Raw genomic sequence first — 17782 nt, forward strand, 5'->3', positions numbered from 1 at the left:
GTGTGCAGGTAGGGAGCAGAGCTGTTGTGATTTGTGAGAAGGATGGTTTGCTCTACTTACAGCTCCAGGTCTGTACTGAGTAGAAGCCTGCAGCAATCCCATTTCCCGAAGGTATGCCAGCTCAGCAGCTCTTCTTGCCATTTCAACTTTGTGAGAGCCTGGGGGAGTCCAGCCAATGCCTCTGAGCCAGTTCAAGTCAGACTTGTATTTTATCTGAAAGAATGAAACAAGGACCAGGATGTATTATTTTGTTGCGCTCTAACCAAATCACATGCCCTGGGTATTCAACAGAGAGCATATAAAGGAGCAGCAGAGTCAATAATAAACAAATTATTCATTTTTAGCAAGCAGACTGTGGTTCTTTCAAGGTGATTTTGTTGGTAGGTAAGGTTTGCAAAGGAGATTGCACAGACAGCTGCCAGTTTAGGGAAGGACAGCACTGTTCAGCCACACTTACATCACTCTGCAGCTTGTAGGCCTGCTTTGCATGTTTCACATTTAACTGCTCAGGGTCACAAGTGTATTGGTGCAAGGGCTGCCTGTAGTTAACATTGCTTGCAAGCTGCTGGCTTCTCTTGGCATGGAGGAATCCTGGCTGGTTGAGGTGACTCTGGAACTGTCCCATGTTTAGGGCATAATCACTTCTGTACTGGAGGTCACTCTGGAGTTTCCCCACTCTGAGGACATGTCTGATTTTGGGATCATCATTTGCATTGAGGAATCCAATCTGCTGGCCTCTGTCTCTCAGGAAGGCTTCTCTGTATTTGTACTGCGTGAAGTACAGAAGAAAATCTCATTTTCACATTCAAATTACCTTCAAATTCTGTTATGAAATAACTTATCCTCTCCTGGCTATCAATCATGTTTCCTGTAGTGCACAAAGACCAAGGGTTTGTTTGATATCAAACCACATCTCCTAATCTAACAAGACACTTTAGAAGAATTATTTTTGTGATCATTTTTAAAGGAGTGGAAAGACTTAGGGGGCCTAAAATGCTCATCTCTCAAAAGTAATCAGAGATCTTCCTACTGTTGCACTCTTGGGTACACACAATACACAGCTCAACCAGTGAAGCTCCTCCATCTTTAACTTTCTTGCCAGCTGTGGTCTTCTGTGTTCAAAGATAACCCACTTTATCCTAAACCATGCTTTAACTATTCATAGCCTAGTACATATATTATTTGATTAAATCATAATATGTCTTCTTCCCAAGAAAAACTCTTGGGATATAAGACAGAACAGCCTGGTTTTGGACATTACTAATGGCAGACTTCAGCTGGAAATCTTTGCACTTAAGCAGTACTTTGTTTCATTGGATCACCAATTTTCCACACCAAAACAAAGCTCATTCATGTCAGACTTCACCCATTTTTACAGGATGGGGTGGCATGGGAAGAGGTTTGGGAAGTGCTTGAAACAGAACAATTCTTACATCACTAGCAATCTCTCTTGAAGCCTTTGCTGTCTGGAATGGGATGGCGTCAATCCTAAAATCATAGCCAGATGCCCTTGTCTGTTCCCAAGATGTTTTATACAATTTCTGTGTTGAAAAGAAAAGAAAAAAAAAGTCATTTCCCCCTGCAGTTTCTTAAGTGCAGTCCCATAACTGCAATAATAAATGTTTTATCCTACTGGGCTTATTTGTATCAAGAGTCATCAGTACTATCTCCAAGGTTTTGATCCAGTTCTATAGCACTTCAACTTCTTTTCTATTCACCATAATGATAAAATGCCTCATCTGAAAAGTGCCACCAGGGTTTCCTTTTGTACTTGAATGTGGTTGTTTTTGATGTGATTTAATTTCTATTAGAAACTGTGATGCATCAGTCACATCAATATTGCATTGATATTGCCCTTATTCTCTCTTTTGATGCATCCACTCACAGTGTCTTGGGTTTCCTGGCATCCTAATTTCAATACCAGTTATTTCAAGCTTTTCAAATGATCCTCATCTCTATCCCCAGCCACATGTGGCTTCATTAACTCATGTGGAATAACAGCCGATTCTAATGTGACTTTGAGGATGTGAATCACATTTACATCCTGAAGAGAAATTGCTCTAGATTTGGTTCTTCTTCTATTAGTAGCTTTCTTAAAATAGCTTCCAGTCTACAGGTCCTACTACACAGCCATGGTATCTTAGCTAACATTTTCAGCTGTCCCTTTCTGATTTTATTCATTTGCTTTCTGTCAGTCTTTGATTCATCCCTCCTGGGGTTTGTGACCATAGGAAAAGAAGTACAAAATCCACTCCACATTTTATGACAATCTTCTGTTTCGCTGGTGACTGTACTGCTAGGTGGTAATAAATTTGAAAGTAAATTTAGATGCCAGAAATCCTGCAAGACAGCCAGGGCAGAAGCAATGCAAGCATCACCGTACACCCTGCTAGCAGGGATGACCTTTCATTTGTGTGCAATCTTTGCACGTAATATTTGCCTTTTTACATTTTCCTCTATTGCTTCAAAATGTAATTTCTACTTGTTTCTTTCACCTGTCTCAAAGCTCCTAGCAAACTAAGGTCATTCTGACCCTACGGGTAAAGACAACAGCTATTTAGTCAGGGAACAGGACATTAGGAATAGACTAAGTTCCTCTGTATGAGATAATGTGAAAACAAATTTTCTTTAAACTAATTCCACTCACTGATTCAGTTACATCCATTGATGACAACTATGCCTAAGGGATCATTCCAACACAGTGTTGCAGCTTCAGAAAGGTAGAATATATAGTCTAGGAAAAAGGAGTCTCCCTCCTCTCTCACCCAAACAAAACAAAAATTATTTTAATTTGTATCTAATCGTATCTGTAATGAAGGTTTGAAATTCTTAATAATAGCTTACTGCCCTCGAAAATTAAATGACTGCTCAAAAGAAAAATTAGCAGACTTGTCCAGATTCCTCCAGCTCAAACCTAGAAACTGTTGGCTGTTCACTGCCTCTGTCTTCTTTTAATTCTGGACAGGTTCAGAGAATTTGGCTTCTACATATATGCAAGTTTTTATTCCCAAACAAGTTTACCAAGTCGGCTGCCCAAAGGAGAAGGTTTGCTTACATCACTGATGTAGAGCGCGTTCTGGCGGGCTCGGATGAAGTCCGGATGATCAGGAGGCAGCGTGTACCTGTGCCTGTCTTCAGAACCTCCAGCCTTGTACAGTCTCTGTGGGGCCAAAAGTCATTGAATGCGGGTGATACTGGAAGCAATGTCAAGATCAATTCTTTCATGCATTATGGTACAGCAAAAGTTAAGATCACTTATACAGTAGAATGAAACCTACATCATTGCACTGGAGGTAGCTGTTTTTGGCATGGATCAAACTCGGAGAGTCAGCCACAGCAGTGAACTTCAGACTTTCTGGCTTCTGACGGTACTTTATCTGACAGGGGCAAGAGGCAACAAAAATAAACAAAGGAAAAAAAAAAAAACCAGGAGATGTTTCTGTTAATGATATATGACAATTCCAGGAGTGTGATAACTGGGGTAAAACATAAAAGACACTTTTCTGAAGCCACTGTTCTGCTTTAGTCTCAGTTGCTCTTTCAGCTAGGGTCTGGGGATGCCTTTGTATCAGGCAGAGAACTTTTTTGTGAGTGTGTCTATGTGTGTGTGTGCACAAAAGACTTCCCACTAAAATTGACATGCAAAAAGCTTTTGAACACTACACTTTTGACAGCTCATAATTTTTCTCCATTAATGCATGATGCTTAGCAGGCAAATGCCCCTTCATTGTGGTTGTCAGTGCTGTATCTTTCTATTCAACTTCCATAACCACCTGCTTAGAATTTCATAATGGAGTATCCTGCATTTATTTATTGCTACATGTTTTGCTTATACTCTTGTGTTTCATTTGGAATGGAAAATATTCAGCAGGTGTCACACAGTGGACTTGCGTCTCCCATACTGCTTCTTGGTAACTTACACCTTGTATAAACAGGCTCCCACATCAAAAGGAAATGATAAGCTACATTCGTAAGTGTCATGTAACGAGGAGCCTTGATGGTAAACAATTCCTACAGACTTGCTATCCCATGAAAGATTTATCAGTTACCTCACTGATGAGCTCTCCAGCCTTCTTTACACTTTCTATCTGCGGAGATCTCAGAGCCATCCAACCAACTCCTTTCATGAAGTTCAGGTCTGATTTATAGCGATGCTGTTAAAAAGGAAAATCGTTATCTATCAGTTTTGTACCCACAGCTATTAAGGTTTTTTAAAAAACTCCCTGGTTCATATTCACATTTTGAGGTTTTTCATTTGCCATGCACATATCAGATCGTAAAGCCAAACTGTTTGCATTTGTTCGTTCCACCAGGAATTAAATAATGTATCATATGCAAGTTACAAGAGAAGGCCCCACGAGTGAATTAGTATGACTCAAAGCAGTAAGTAATAACCTGTTTGTACTGGGCGTAAAGGAATCTCATTTGAAATAATTTTATGAGGTGAGTACAAGTCAGGAATACTAATTATTTTATCTGGTTCATGGTTCCTCGTTAACCCCATTTCTAGGAGGACACATTACTCTTTCTTTACTCACATTAAAGGCTTGCTTTTAGCTCCTAATCTATTAAAGAAAATCAGGCAGACCCAATAAAAAGTGAAAGTCAGCAAAGTGCCTGGAATCCCAACAATCCTGACTTCACTTTAGAATCATTGTGTCTCACTCTACGACTAATCCAACCACCCAATTTTCTTTTTTGTTCTCGCCTATATGTAAAAAGGACATGACAATCAGCTAACTAATGTGTGCTGTACATTACTCTACTAGGCAGTGAGGGCATCAGGCAAAACCATCATCACCTTTTGTCTGGACTCCTGACTTGGGGTTCTAAAGGCAAGAGCCAAGTGCTGAGGTTCTCCCTCACGCCCTAGCCTTTCCCTGTCTAGGCAGGCTCAGGAGTAGCCTGAACTACTGGTACAGCCTACCTACTGAGGCTGGCAGGGTCCAAAAGAAAGACTTTACCTCACTCTGCAGCATGTGGGCTCTTTTGGCACACTTCATCTTCATGTCTTCTGGGAGTGCTGTAAATTCATGGAGTCTCTTTCTGTAATCTTGATCACTTGCTAAGGCCTGGGCTTTCCTGGCATGGACAAGATTGACCATGTCCATGGGCAGATGAAACTGAGACCACACATCTTGGGATCCCTTCTTATACTCTTGTTCACTCTGTAATTTGGCAGCGTGCAAGCAGTGCAGCAGCCTGGCATCATCCAGAACACTCCTGGCACCAATGCATTTTCCTCTCTCCATTACAAAATTGTGTTTATATTGGTACTAAAAAATTTAGAAAAAGGGTAAAAGTGAAAATGTGCCAAACTTAGACCAGCTATTCCAGATAAATACCTTAAGATAAATTACTAAAACATCTATGTTTTCTGTAAAACCAGTCAAAGTATGTAGCAGTAGAAAGCAATTATTTGAATATCTCATTGCTCTCAAATTTAAATATCACAGGAGCTAAAACATTAAAGTTAAATGCATCTCATTGTATTTTCTGAATATGCCCAAAACATTGACCATGTTTAACCTCAAATCTGTACTTTTATTATCTCTCTATGAATTCTATTCCTATAGCTCGGAATGAGAATGTGAGAGAAACAAACAAAAGACAGAAGAAAAAGAAATCCATACAAAAGCAAAACACTGTGCACTCTGTAGCCTTCAGATTTGCAAATGCCACCCAGCTATTTTAAAGAGTAAATTCAGTTTTCTTGGAAAGAATAAGAACCAGCAACCCCTCATTCTCATCTTAGCTGGGACTATGACTCTCCCTGTGATCTTGCATTTATCCTCTCTGTGAAATAGTGATGATGATGATAATGCTTATTTATACAGCATCAACAGGGTGCTTAGAACTTTAAAGGAAAGGCCTGGGCCCTGAAGAGTTCATAATGTAGTTGAAATGGGATAATAACACTTATCTACCACACAAGAGAGTTGTGGGGATTAAATTACAGCATCTAATGTTTATAAAGTGCTTCCAAGATGAAGGGCCAAATTCAGATCTGTTGTAAGTGGATGTAATTCTATTACAGACTTGTACCCTCTCGAGCAGATCTGAAGCTGTAACCAAAAGCACTCTGCAAAATATGGTTAAGTATATATTATAAATTACAACTAGAAATGGTTGCTTCATTAAACAAACACATGTGAAATATATTTGTATTTTATCACATTAGAGATACAGTACGCAACTAAAAACTACACAAAATGAAGACCTTTTTCCATCTTCCTAGAATTTATTAAATATCTTGTGAAGGAGGGATGAACCTAGGCTTTCTGAGAAATGGGTACCACCATGTCTGAGTGTTTTGCATACAACAATCTAAATGATAGGATATTTATAAGGATAAGATTACTTGTTTCCTCTATTTTAGAAGTTAATGGGATACATATATACAGGAATTTGCACTGATTTTTACTTCCTAACCAGACAGGGCACTCCTGAGTTTTGGAGATTGGAAGAACCCTCAGCCTTTTCTCATTTCATTTCAATTTGGAAATACCAAATACTTCCAAAAGTCAGTTCAAAACAGAGTGGACAGAGTTATCAGGCACTTTATAATATGAGGAGCCAACTGCCTGAAAAAGAGCAGAATTCCTTTTCTTTCTATTTGCAAATACTTTAATTCATTTGCTATTTCCCACTGGAAGATGTTTAACCTGGCTTGGTTCCCGATTAGCAGCAATTCTTCCTCTTCTTTTTTTTCCTAATTCACACAAAGAATCTCATTCATAAGTAATATATTCTGTCTCACACTTGTCTCACATGGTTATGGAGTTGCTTTAATTCAGTAAAATCTGCTTTAGACATTGTTTTACATGAAGTTAACAGAAATTAGGCAAGAAGGGAGGTTGAATCATTCAACTCACATCACTGGCAATTTCTCTGGAGGCCCTGGCAGTCTGGAACGGGAGTGCTTCCATTGTCAGCTTGTAGCCTTGAGCACGTAGATTATGCCAAGATTCTCTGTATTTTGCCTAAAGTAGGAAAGGCATATGTAGACTGCTGCTTTACTTTTAAATGCACAAAGGAACAAACAAAGGAACCATCTTTCATTTGTTATTCTGTGTTACAGTCTCATTCTTTATAATCAAAGGATTTTTTTTTTAAATTATCTTTGGGAAATCCTACTAACTCAGACAAAACATGTCTCGTTCTTTATGTAGATTTAATTTACTCACAACCGTATATATGCTAATGGAGATAAGTATCATTATAATCAAATCGGGGAAAGCATAAATAGAATAGACCTCAAATTTCCTCGACTTATCCATCTTCCTTGCCACTGCACAATTCATCCTGCATCTGAAATAATTTGTAAGAAATACTGAACAAATTCTTACATCACTGAGGTTGGCTGCATTTATTCTTGCCCGTGTAAACTCTGGCAGACCCAGGGTTGGTGTGTAGTGATGCCGACTGTCCTCTCCTGCTGCTTTATACAGGCGCTAGGAAAGAGATCAAAGGGGCAACAGAAATTAAATTTCTCTCTTGTTTCAATAATACAACAGCAGTACTTAAGTTGTTAATGATTGTGACAACTGTAGTCAGCCATCTTTGAAAATAGCTGAGGATATCGTTGAAATTGCAAAGTTTTTTTCTGGGCATAAAGATGGGGCTTTTGCTGGGCATAAAAGACATTTACATTAATTTTTATAAATATATGATGGCTACATTCTCAGTCTTGCATTGTTACATTCCCAGCAGGGCAAAAGTAGACCTAAGAATATCAAGAGCATCATGAATGTGTGTGAAACAAAAAGGCAAGCATTTCTGGTCAACTGGGCATATTTTCCAGCCTGAATTTTTTTCTTCAAGTTATTATATATGATTTTGATAATTTTTCTACAGGTTTTATCTTGGTTTTTTCAGATTTTAGAAAAGTGATTCTTTTCTAAAAAGAAGAGAGTCCTTGAGAAGCCCTCAAAAGTGGATCATAGTATGCAAATAAGCTCCCTCTAGAACACTCCACAGTCCTGATTTTTGAGTCTCTGTTTCATGCAAAAAACTTGATAATGGAACTCTGTTGTATGGATACTATGTGAGCTTTTTGAAAGATATTGGATTGAAAATGGTATTAAATGTTTGAGAAAAAAAAAGATCGATCTAACTGTGAAAAGGCACAAATCAGTGATGCTTTCGCTTTTTTTGATGCATTTAGCTTTCAGAACAGGGCTGTCTCTTTCCCAACTCCATCCCCAGCTTGCTGCATTTTGAAAAGCATATTTTCTGATTCACGTTAGGAGAGCCTACCTCATTAGCAATCATATTGCTGAATTTTGCATGAAGGAGGCCAGGAGAGTCTGTCACCGACGTGTACTTGAAGGAATGTGGCTGCTGACGATATTTACTCTGAGTTCACACACAAAGAAAAATGAGCAGAATAAGTAAATTGCCTTGTCAGATAAGGGATTTTTTTCCAATTCTAGTGGTCGAGTACTGCTTTTTGTGCTTAAAACTCTAGTTTGTCTATTGATCCTCAGACTAATTTACTTTTTGCTATTCTGAGTTAGGTGCATTCAAGTCTAACGGGGAAAATGAAAAGTAAATAAGGAATAAGACATGAAAGAAGAGTGCTGCCGTGCTGAATATGCTGAAAACAGTAATGAGATTATTTCATCCCTTGGTGTCATTAACCCAGGGTACTGGAATTACAGCAAAGGCAGTCCGGTCCAGAGAGAGAAGGAGCTGTATAAACCCACTGGATTTTTTTTTCTTTTGGTGAGTAAAAATGGTTTCACCTGGCCTGTGGCCCGACACAGCTCAGAATTATGAACAAAACAACTGCAAGATCACTTGTTCCCTGGAACACAACTCCTACTTTTCCTCATTTCACATATATGTGAATATGAGTAAAGGATGCAAGATTTGAAGCTAGGAGAACTGTATGAAGAGAACAGATGAAATAAAAGTCCAGTTACAGAGGGAGAAAAACAACAGCATACATAAGCAGCAGGTGAAAAACAGACTGACTGTAGAACAGGTGTAGAGATGAGGACCCTGCAATACTATGGGCACTGCACAGCTCATTCTAATTTTGGAGGACTAGTACAAGATATTTATTATAGATAGGCACAATTTTATTTTTAGTTGAAAAAGCCCATTTAAATTCTTAAGTAAATAATATAAAATAAATACCCCCTGGGTCTGAAACACAAGAGAAAAAATTTGCAAAAAAGTTAGCAAAGTTTGCAAAGCCTAAAATTCCATCAGGTTCACCCATCTGCAGTTGGGACACGAGTGGAATGATCAAACGCAGGGGGAGGGAGTGTGGCATTATCCAGTAAGTCACTTTGCCAGCCCAGTCTAATAGAAAGACATCTGGCAAACTCTTGTTCGTAGTGGAGAAATCAAAACCCTCTTTTGTTACCTCGCTGATGAGTTCAGAAGCTTTCTTCTTTCCTTCAATCTCCAGGGCCCCTGGGGTAATACATCCAACGCCTCGCATAAAGTTCATGTCAGACCGATATAAATTCTAAGGAAAACCAAGCAGAAGTAATTACGAGTTTGCATTTGAGATGCCCTATATTTATTCACCCAAAAATGTGCAATAACTCCGTTAATATTAGTACCTACCACAGGGAGTTTGTACACATTGCCCTAAGATCTTGTGTCTGTGTGAATACAGCCCTGACAGATCTACAGCACAGATGCAGGATTCTGAGGACTACTGACCCTCATGAACACCAAATGCTGCTTCAACTTCTGTCTTCCTTTTGTAACCTTGAAAAAACCTTCTTTAGGTACATGGATTTTCTTCATATATAATACATAAATCACAGGTAGATATTATTGATTTATAAATATACATAAAATAAGATTAGTTTATAAAAACATAAGAAAATATGGCTTTTTCTTTCTCTTTTAAGTAAGAGAAACTGCAGACAAACTAGCCTTGATTTTTAACAGTTCTGAATGGCCCTAATATAAGCAAGGAACTCTAAGGAAAAATAGCACTGAACCACTGCATACAGTTCATTAAAATATTTTCCAGATCACCAAACCTAGCAGTGACTCCCTGTAAATATTACATTTTCAAAAGTTAGCAAAAGATTCCTGATAAATACATAACAACAATATTATCTCATTTGAAAATGAGTAGGATGAGGAGTAGGATGGATGAAACTTGCCTCAGAATATCTGATAATGTGCGTTTCACCCAAATTAGGATTACATTTGTTTGAACAGAGTCTGTCATCTCTAAGTCTGTTAGCTGAAAGTGTTAAGGTGATATACAGTAGCATTTTGTGGCCAGGTATGTTTTTAAGATACAGCCCTGAGGTCTGCAGGGGCAATATGATCTATGAAAAGCCCTTTGTTCAAGACTCTGCCTAAGGATTTGTAAGGCATTATTTAGTTAATTTTACTCAAGGCTACGTAGGGAGTTAAGTTCATCCTTAGAATTTCAGTGGATATGTCTTGGGCCAGAGCTTAGAAGTGTCTTAGAAATAATATTTTTAGTGCGAAAGGACACATGAAATTTCACCCAGATCCAAACCAAATTGTTAACACCAGTTGGAAGTGGGTTTGCATTAAAATGGGTATTTTTACCAACTGTCCAATCATCCTCACTTGCAAATCCTTCTCTACCCAATCATCAAAGACTGCTGGACTTTATCTCTTGGAATAAACACATTTTGTTCCACTGCCCAGTAAGATAAATGTCTCGTTCCTACACGTAACCAAGGGGAAACAGCGCTTGTTGATCCCTCAGCTGCTCAAACACATGCTGCCCGGTGTGACGAGTTGGAGCAGAGCTCCTTGCAGCAGAACCCGTGGGGGAACAGCCCTGGGATGCTGTGCAGTCACCTCGCTCTGCAGCCTGTGCGCGTTCTTGGCGCAGCGCAGCCGCGCATCCTCGGCCAGAGCCGTGTAGCGGCGGAGCAGCTGCCGGTACCCCCGCTCCCCGACCAGCGACTGCGCCCGCCTGGCCTGCACCAGCTGCACCATGTCCAGAGGCAGCTGGAACTGAGCCTTGGCGTCCTCGAAACCTTGCTTGTATCTCACCTATCAAATGAGAAACAGATCACATAGATACCGCAGCAAAGTAATTAAAATTCAGGTTTTGATCAGAAGAGACGTTCCTCGTATTTCTTCCATTTTGCAGTATAAATTATTCTTTTTAAAACAAGTTCTCTAAGTTGTTTAACCGTACTGTGAAAGAGCAGTAATTATAATTAGAATATGAGGTAGCCTATTCTTCATCAAAAAGTAGCCATCTATATTATATAAAATTAAACTGAGATTATTTAGTTAGTTTTTTGTTAAAACTTGATACATTGAATCTATAAAATTAAGCAAACTGGCAAGAGAAGTCCTAATTCACTGCATTTTTAGAAAGTGCTGCAAAAAGAGACAGCTGCTGACTGAGTCATTTATATTAGAATTAGAAAAACCCTCAGGACAAAATATTTGTTGGTTTGGCCAGTTTAGTTTCATAATTTCAGACTACTGTTTAGTGCTGGGTTGGATTTTTTCACTTCTTGTATCTGTTCAGGAGAAGAAAGGAGCAGAAATCTTCAAAGAACTTTTTTCACATGACATTTCCCAATCAGATTATGCAAATTTGAGATGTTCAGGCTGTTCACCAGGATAATGAACATCCAGAGCTATTGGTGATCATCAAATGACTTAGAGTAACCTGACAGATGGATAAATTCTTCAAACACTTTCTACTACCTGTTTGTCTAAGCCTGCCATCACTACAAGACCAGCACTTCTGAGAACCATGTACACACTCCCATATATGTCACTGCTTTCTGGATCAAGCCACAGTCTTCAAAATGCACTGAAGAGTTACAATTCTTATAAGCAAACAACAAATGATGTCATTCTTGGCACATGTCAAGACCAGAAGGAGACTATTCCCCAACCAAAAAGGTCAAACTTGAAATACCATAAACTCATTTATCCTCTGGTCTTTCAGAAAAACAATAAATTGAAAATCAACACTGAATGATTTCATTTACTTCTGTACAAAGACCACTGCTAATTCTCAATTAGACCTGCTTCTGAGTGATGCTTTCACAGAGCAAAATATTCTGTGATAGGCAGCAGTGGTAGGAAGCAGAGGAGTGTGCTAGAACACAAGGTTCTTTTACTGACAAATTAATGGTTTTGTAAATAACATAGAAGAATGGCAAGAATATCACAATTATATTAATACACCTGAAAAGTGGGACAGAAAGCACTAAGTTTACAATAAATAGGCTATTCGACAGCTAGTCCACAACTAAGTGCACCTTCATTGAGGACCTACTCACAGTTAGGAAACCAATTTAAGAATGCCCCCATCGTTTTCCTTGTACTCACATCACTCTGCAGAGATGTTGCACGGACTGAATGAGCAATATGAATGTCACCATCCAGGCCACATGAGCCAGCCATCTGGCCTTTCATTTTCTGAAAGGCTTCCTTATATTTGTGCTAAAAAGGAAGTAGGAGCAGAAATGTGGATAGGAGTAAACAGAAGTATTTGTCCAGCTGTTAAAACCTGAATAAAAGGGCTTTCATAAGATAGTAATTTCTGACAATATTCAGTATGATAATAAATCTGAATTAAGATTTAGTGGGTTCTAGGAAGACCTCACCCAACTGTAATCCCTGTGACTGTGCAGGTAAACTGCTCAGCTTTGCTTTCACAAACGTGCCTTTGCTTATTTACCAACAACCCCTCACCGTGGCTGCACCTCCAAAAGCAGCACTAACTAGTCTGAGGCCAGATGCCTCCCAGATGCAGAGCTGGCTGGACATGCTGTTCCCATTAAAAGTCACTCAGCAGGGCAGATACAGTCTGGAGTGACTGACATGTCCTACTGGACAGAATCAGCAGCAGGTTCACGTACATCACTGATGATTTCACCCGAAGCCTTTGCTGCCTGGAAGGGGATGGCATCCAGTTTCAGCTGATAGCCACCATCTCTCATCCTTCTCCAGGACTCCTTGTAACGAGTCTAGGATATATGGAACAGAAATAAAGAAGAATTGCTGTTCAGAGGGCTGACATTGCAGCATTATTGAAACCCTAGAAATGTTACCACATGAGTTTCATTCTATTCTAATGCAAAAGGCAAGCACAAATCAAACTATCAATGCACGACAGGAATTATGGCAAGACAAATGCCCACTATAAAAGATTATTTATTTGATCATTCTTAATTTTTCTAATGTAGGTGAAGTTGGATAAGAACTTTGATTGTCCACATTACTTCAGAAATATTTAGACCATAAAATGATCATATACTGCGTAAATGAAAGAAATCCTGTAGGATTTCCTGTTTAGGACAAACAGCAAAACACTATCAACATCTCCACTTTCCTTTAAAATATTAAAGGTCAGGTTTATACCTCACTGATATTCATAGCATTTAATTTGGCCTGGAGGATTTCAGGAAGATCTGTTGTTGGTGTATACTGATGCTTTATACTCTCTCCGTGCTCCTTGTACAGCCTCTGCAAACAGAGATGGATTTCAGTAGTAAGTACTCTCTACATGTTGAATCATTAGTTCAAACAAAAACATTAACAATTAACTTTATGGAAAGCAAACACTACAGAAAAGCAGCAGAGGCATTAATAAATACAGGTAATTTTATCAATGAAAATGGATTCAAAAGGCTTTGGGATCTGATACACTTATCAGCTAGAGTATGCTAGAGAGGAGCTCCTTGAAGTTTTGAGTGTGTAAATCAATGTATATGAAAATTCAGATATTTGAATATTAATTTGATAAAACTTCCAATATATGTGGGTGGGGAGAAGAAAAATAAACAGTAGTGATTAAGGGTGTGCAGCAATGAGTAGCCCACTAACACTTTGAAATTCCACAGAAATACAGGAAGTTGAAGATCCCCAAACACCTCTCCAAAGGTGCTCAATTTTAGCAGATAAATGGGATGGTAATTATCTACACAATTACTCCAAATTTATTTCCAGAGTTAGTTGCAAAGGGGTGCTCAATAGTCAATGGGAAGAGATTGAAACACCTCAGAAGGTGATTTATCCCATCACAGGTGTCTGTGTGTGTCACTCACACCAACCCTTGGAGGAAGAACACAGAGCTGGCCCAGGACCAGATAACTTTCAGATGTCTGCAGACAGGTAAGAGGAGTTCTATGCAATTAACTGGAACTGGAACTTCCCCTGCAGTGGCTATGCAGAGTTCTCCTTCTCATATTGTTTTTCTTTGCTAGCCTAGTTTTCTTCTTTCATTGACACCATAACTTCCAGATGGGTACAGACAGACACCTTTCCTTGGCCTTAGACACGATCCATGTCTGGAGCACCTGACTTGCTTTCCCCAGGGTATTATTTCTGCAGAAGGGTTTGAGACCCTCTAGATTAGAATGGACCCCTCCATTTCACCTGTCTGACACATTTTAGCAGCTGGGCCCACTTGTATTGCAGCTCCATAAGAAGAAAATTAATGAGAACTCCATGTCTGAAGAAGTAGAGCACCAGACTGATTTTGACTGTGGCTCAGTGCAACAAAATTACTTATATTTATCCTGCCTGAGATGTAAGCCTTTTGGATCTTATTAATTAAACCAAAGGCGCAGACACCAAAAGTATTACAATAGCATGTGTTTTACACAAAGTCTTTCATCTTCTCCTTCACTTTAAAAATATCTATTTTCAAAATAAAACATCCTCTCATGTTTGAAACTTGTCTTTTTTGAGTGACTTTTGCTTATTATTCACTTCTGTATTATCCCAGTTAAGTCTACAATATTTTTAAATCGCTCTTCTATTAAAAATAAACATGTTTAAACACCAAACAGCCTCAATTCTTCTCTTTAAGGTTTCCCCTCCTGGATTTCTCTCTCAGCAGGATGACAGCTTGAAATAATTTATTTTTCCTTCCTTGTCATGCTTTACATTTTATTTCCAAAGAATATGCAGAAACTGAAATTTGAAAGATCTTTTTGTAAAGGGGAAAGAACCCCAAACATGTTCTTCCTTAATGAGTATCAAAAGGTCAAAATTCTTTAAAGGTCAAAGGTCAGTCTTACTCCTAAATTTTACTTCTGAAAATAAATGAGACATAAAGTGCTTTCTGTACGAAAACCCCATTCACTACTGTGGGATCTCCTCCCAGTCCAAGTTAGAAACATGCTCTTTGTGGGATGCACCACACCAGAATACAAAAGTTTCATGGTTCCAAGGGATAATCTCAGAGAAAGGAAGAGAGAGAAAGCCAGTGCTTCAATCAGGTCGTTCAAAGAGGATACCACTCTTATAATCATAATGTATATACATTATAACTTACATCCACAGCCTGGTTATAACTAATTCTAGCCTGGATCATCTCAGGAGTGTCTTTAATACTGGTAAACTTCAAAGCATATGGATGCTGACGGTACTTCTTCTGTTGAGCAGAAAAAGATCAAAGCTGTGAATTTTGTGCTGCTCTTTCATGCTATTTGAAAGAGAAAAATCATAGGTTGCTGGAGATTAGAGTGAATTTGTGAACATAATTATTATTCCTCTTTCCTCATCTTTATGTCCTAGGTACTTTCAGATTAATATTTGTTTCAATTCAACAATAACCTTTTGCCAATTAATATTAATCTTTAAATATAAGAAAAATATTTCAAAATCAGGTTCTGCTTACCTTAATACTCCAGAACTCAGTATTTTTAAATCTTTTCTACATTACTTCAAATTGAGTATGAAGGATTGTATTTTTAATTTAAAGTTCCTTTAAGCAAGAAATTATAGACAATTGTAGTGTGTTAATAATGGCAAATATTTAACTTACTGGTTAGGTTACCTCCTTAAACCTGCAGCAAATCTGTGCAGTCATTGACACGGTACCTAATTGTTATGGCATATCTTCTATATAATGATACTAATTTTGCTTGCTGTTAAAGACTCATAGTAGCTTCTGAGAGCTTCTTGGTCTTGTTATATATACATAATTAAGGTGTAGGCAGTTCAGTGGCAAAATGACAGTTTTTCCATTTGGCCAGGTCACTAAAAGCTTCCCTTCCTGCAGGACCTGTCTGAAATCCATCAATACCTTTATCCCTTCTCCAAAGAGCACATACTTAATTTTCCAAATGCCTGAGATAAACTCATGGCTTGTAATTTTCTTTAAACTGAACTGTGACCCACAGAAGTTTATTTGAAGCAACATCTTGACCCTTCAAAGACTAAAAATACCAATGTAAAACACATAAACACTTTAAAGTACTATAAACTTATAAGTAATGTTTTGGTTTTCAAAAGTAATATCTTAAAACTGAGCAAGCTTACTGAGTTTACAGGGAACAAAAGTTAATCAAATTTGCTTTCTTAATCAAATTTGGAGACAAAGCAGAGTTGACAAAACATCTCTGCAAAAAAATTGCTAGAGATTATATCCTAGCAATTGTTTTTTATCAGTATTAGAAGGACTGGTCACTATATATAAGAAAGGACAAGGCTCATAGCAACCTAATATTACTTAGTACTCACAGAAAGGTTGAGACTAACAATCTAGGGGGTTAAATTTCTACTCAGCAGTTTTCACTACTGAAACACCCAAGTGGAATTCCTATACAGATTCACAGTTATTATTCCAGCTGGCCTTACTGTAGCAGCTTTTATAAAGCTACCTTGCTTGACACCAGCTGAGGATCTCATTGATTTGTCTAAAAAATCACTCTTCTTACAATGGATGATTACATGGGGGAAAAAAGTAGCGTTAGCAATCAGTCTAAACGATGACTGCATTTTTTCTGAGACTCCACAGACCAAATGGACACATGATTCCTGCATCATAGTTATTGAAAAACCACATGATTCAATCTCTTGCAGCAACAGCTTTGGCCAGCAGGACTACCTCTGAAATAACTGAAACAGAATACTAGGAACCTTTTAAACATTTCCACCAGAGCTTCATTTGAAGGGCTCATGGGACAGGCACGAAGTACTCTAGTCTGACTTCTTCTGTAAGTGATATTGGTTATAGGGAGAAATAAGGATGAAAACTATTTGGGCTGATAGACAGCTACAGACAGAGATATCTATATGAATTTCAATGAAAAACCAGCAAGAAGGAATCATGTATCTGTTACAAAGGAAGATTCTGGGTCCAATGGCTCCATCTTTTTATCGTCTCTCCTGTTTTGGTTCATTAAAAAGGTAGGCTAGTGGGTAGCAATTGAGCACTGTTTGATTGCCATTATTATTCATAATATCATTTGTCACCTACTTTGTTTTTGCAAAGGCTATATGGACTCCTACTGGTATGTGTTTGGTATCTGGTTTCCCTCTAATTATCAGTCCTATCCCTGGTTTTGAGGGCTTTCATGTGGTATGCCTTTTTCTTTCCCCTTTGAGTGGAAATTATTTTAATTTTATACAGACATTTTGCACGCATTATGCAGCAAATTCTGTTACATGCTGTCATGAAATCTCACCTCACTAATGAGTTCTCCTGCCTTCTTAGCCTGTTCCACATTTAATGACCCAGTGGCTATCCATCCAGCTCCTTTCATCCAGTTCAAATCTGCTCTGTATCGGTTCTGACAAAGAAAAGAAAATGTCCTATTGTTGGTGTTCATACACTTAAAATGCCATTAAAGGATTCAGACATCTCTGGAACAACAATGAAGTCAAATTAGTGCCTGCTTTTGTTTTATTGCATAGTTGCAAGGAAAGCAAAAAAAAGAAAAAACCAGAATTAAATAGAAGTATAAGGACTCATTGTGCACTATGCCTTTCAAGGTAATTTTTAAAAGGGGTTTACACCTTACTGTTGTTTACAATTTTTACTCTAACTTCAGTTTTA

The 17782-nt window shown here is 38.3% G+C and overlaps 1 protein-coding gene across 3 annotated transcripts in view; it reads right to left on the reverse strand.

The window, feature by feature from the left end:
• Positions 1 to 17782, reverse strand: part of NRAP (nebulin related anchoring protein) — a 47716-nt gene that overhangs the window by 2166 nt on the left and 27768 nt on the right. For 2 of the 3 annotated variants that reach the window (XM_021525954.2, XM_021525953.2), the window contains exons 25-41: positions 17412 to 17516; positions 15275 to 15373; positions 13354 to 13458; positions 12852 to 12959; positions 12319 to 12432; positions 10816 to 11013; positions 9377 to 9481; positions 8260 to 8358; positions 7350 to 7454; positions 6876 to 6983; positions 4965 to 5276; positions 4050 to 4154; positions 3279 to 3377; positions 3056 to 3160; positions 1434 to 1541; positions 458 to 769; positions 61 to 213 (exon numbers count right to left, since the gene is read on the reverse strand). In XM_021525954.2, coding sequence (XP_021381629.1) covers positions 61 to 213; positions 458 to 769; positions 1434 to 1541; positions 3056 to 3160; positions 3279 to 3377; positions 4050 to 4154; positions 4965 to 5276; positions 6876 to 6983; positions 7350 to 7454; positions 8260 to 8358; positions 9377 to 9481; positions 10816 to 11013; positions 12319 to 12432; positions 12852 to 12959; positions 13354 to 13458; positions 15275 to 15373; positions 17412 to 17516 — 2340 coding nt within the window. The remainder of the gene's footprint in view (positions 1 to 60; positions 214 to 457; positions 770 to 1433; positions 1542 to 3055; positions 3161 to 3278; positions 3378 to 4049; positions 4155 to 4964; positions 5277 to 6875; positions 6984 to 7349; positions 7455 to 8259; positions 8359 to 9376; positions 9482 to 10815; positions 11014 to 12318; positions 12433 to 12851; positions 12960 to 13353; positions 13459 to 15274; positions 15374 to 17411; positions 17517 to 17782) is intronic. The other variant, XM_021525956.3, reaches the window with a different exon arrangement.

Source organism: Lonchura striata, chromosome 7, assembly GCF_046129695.1.
Source record: "Lonchura striata isolate bLonStr1 chromosome 7, bLonStr1.mat, whole genome shotgun sequence".
Lineage (NCBI taxonomy): Eukaryota > Metazoa > Chordata > Aves > Passeriformes > Estrildidae > Lonchura > Lonchura striata.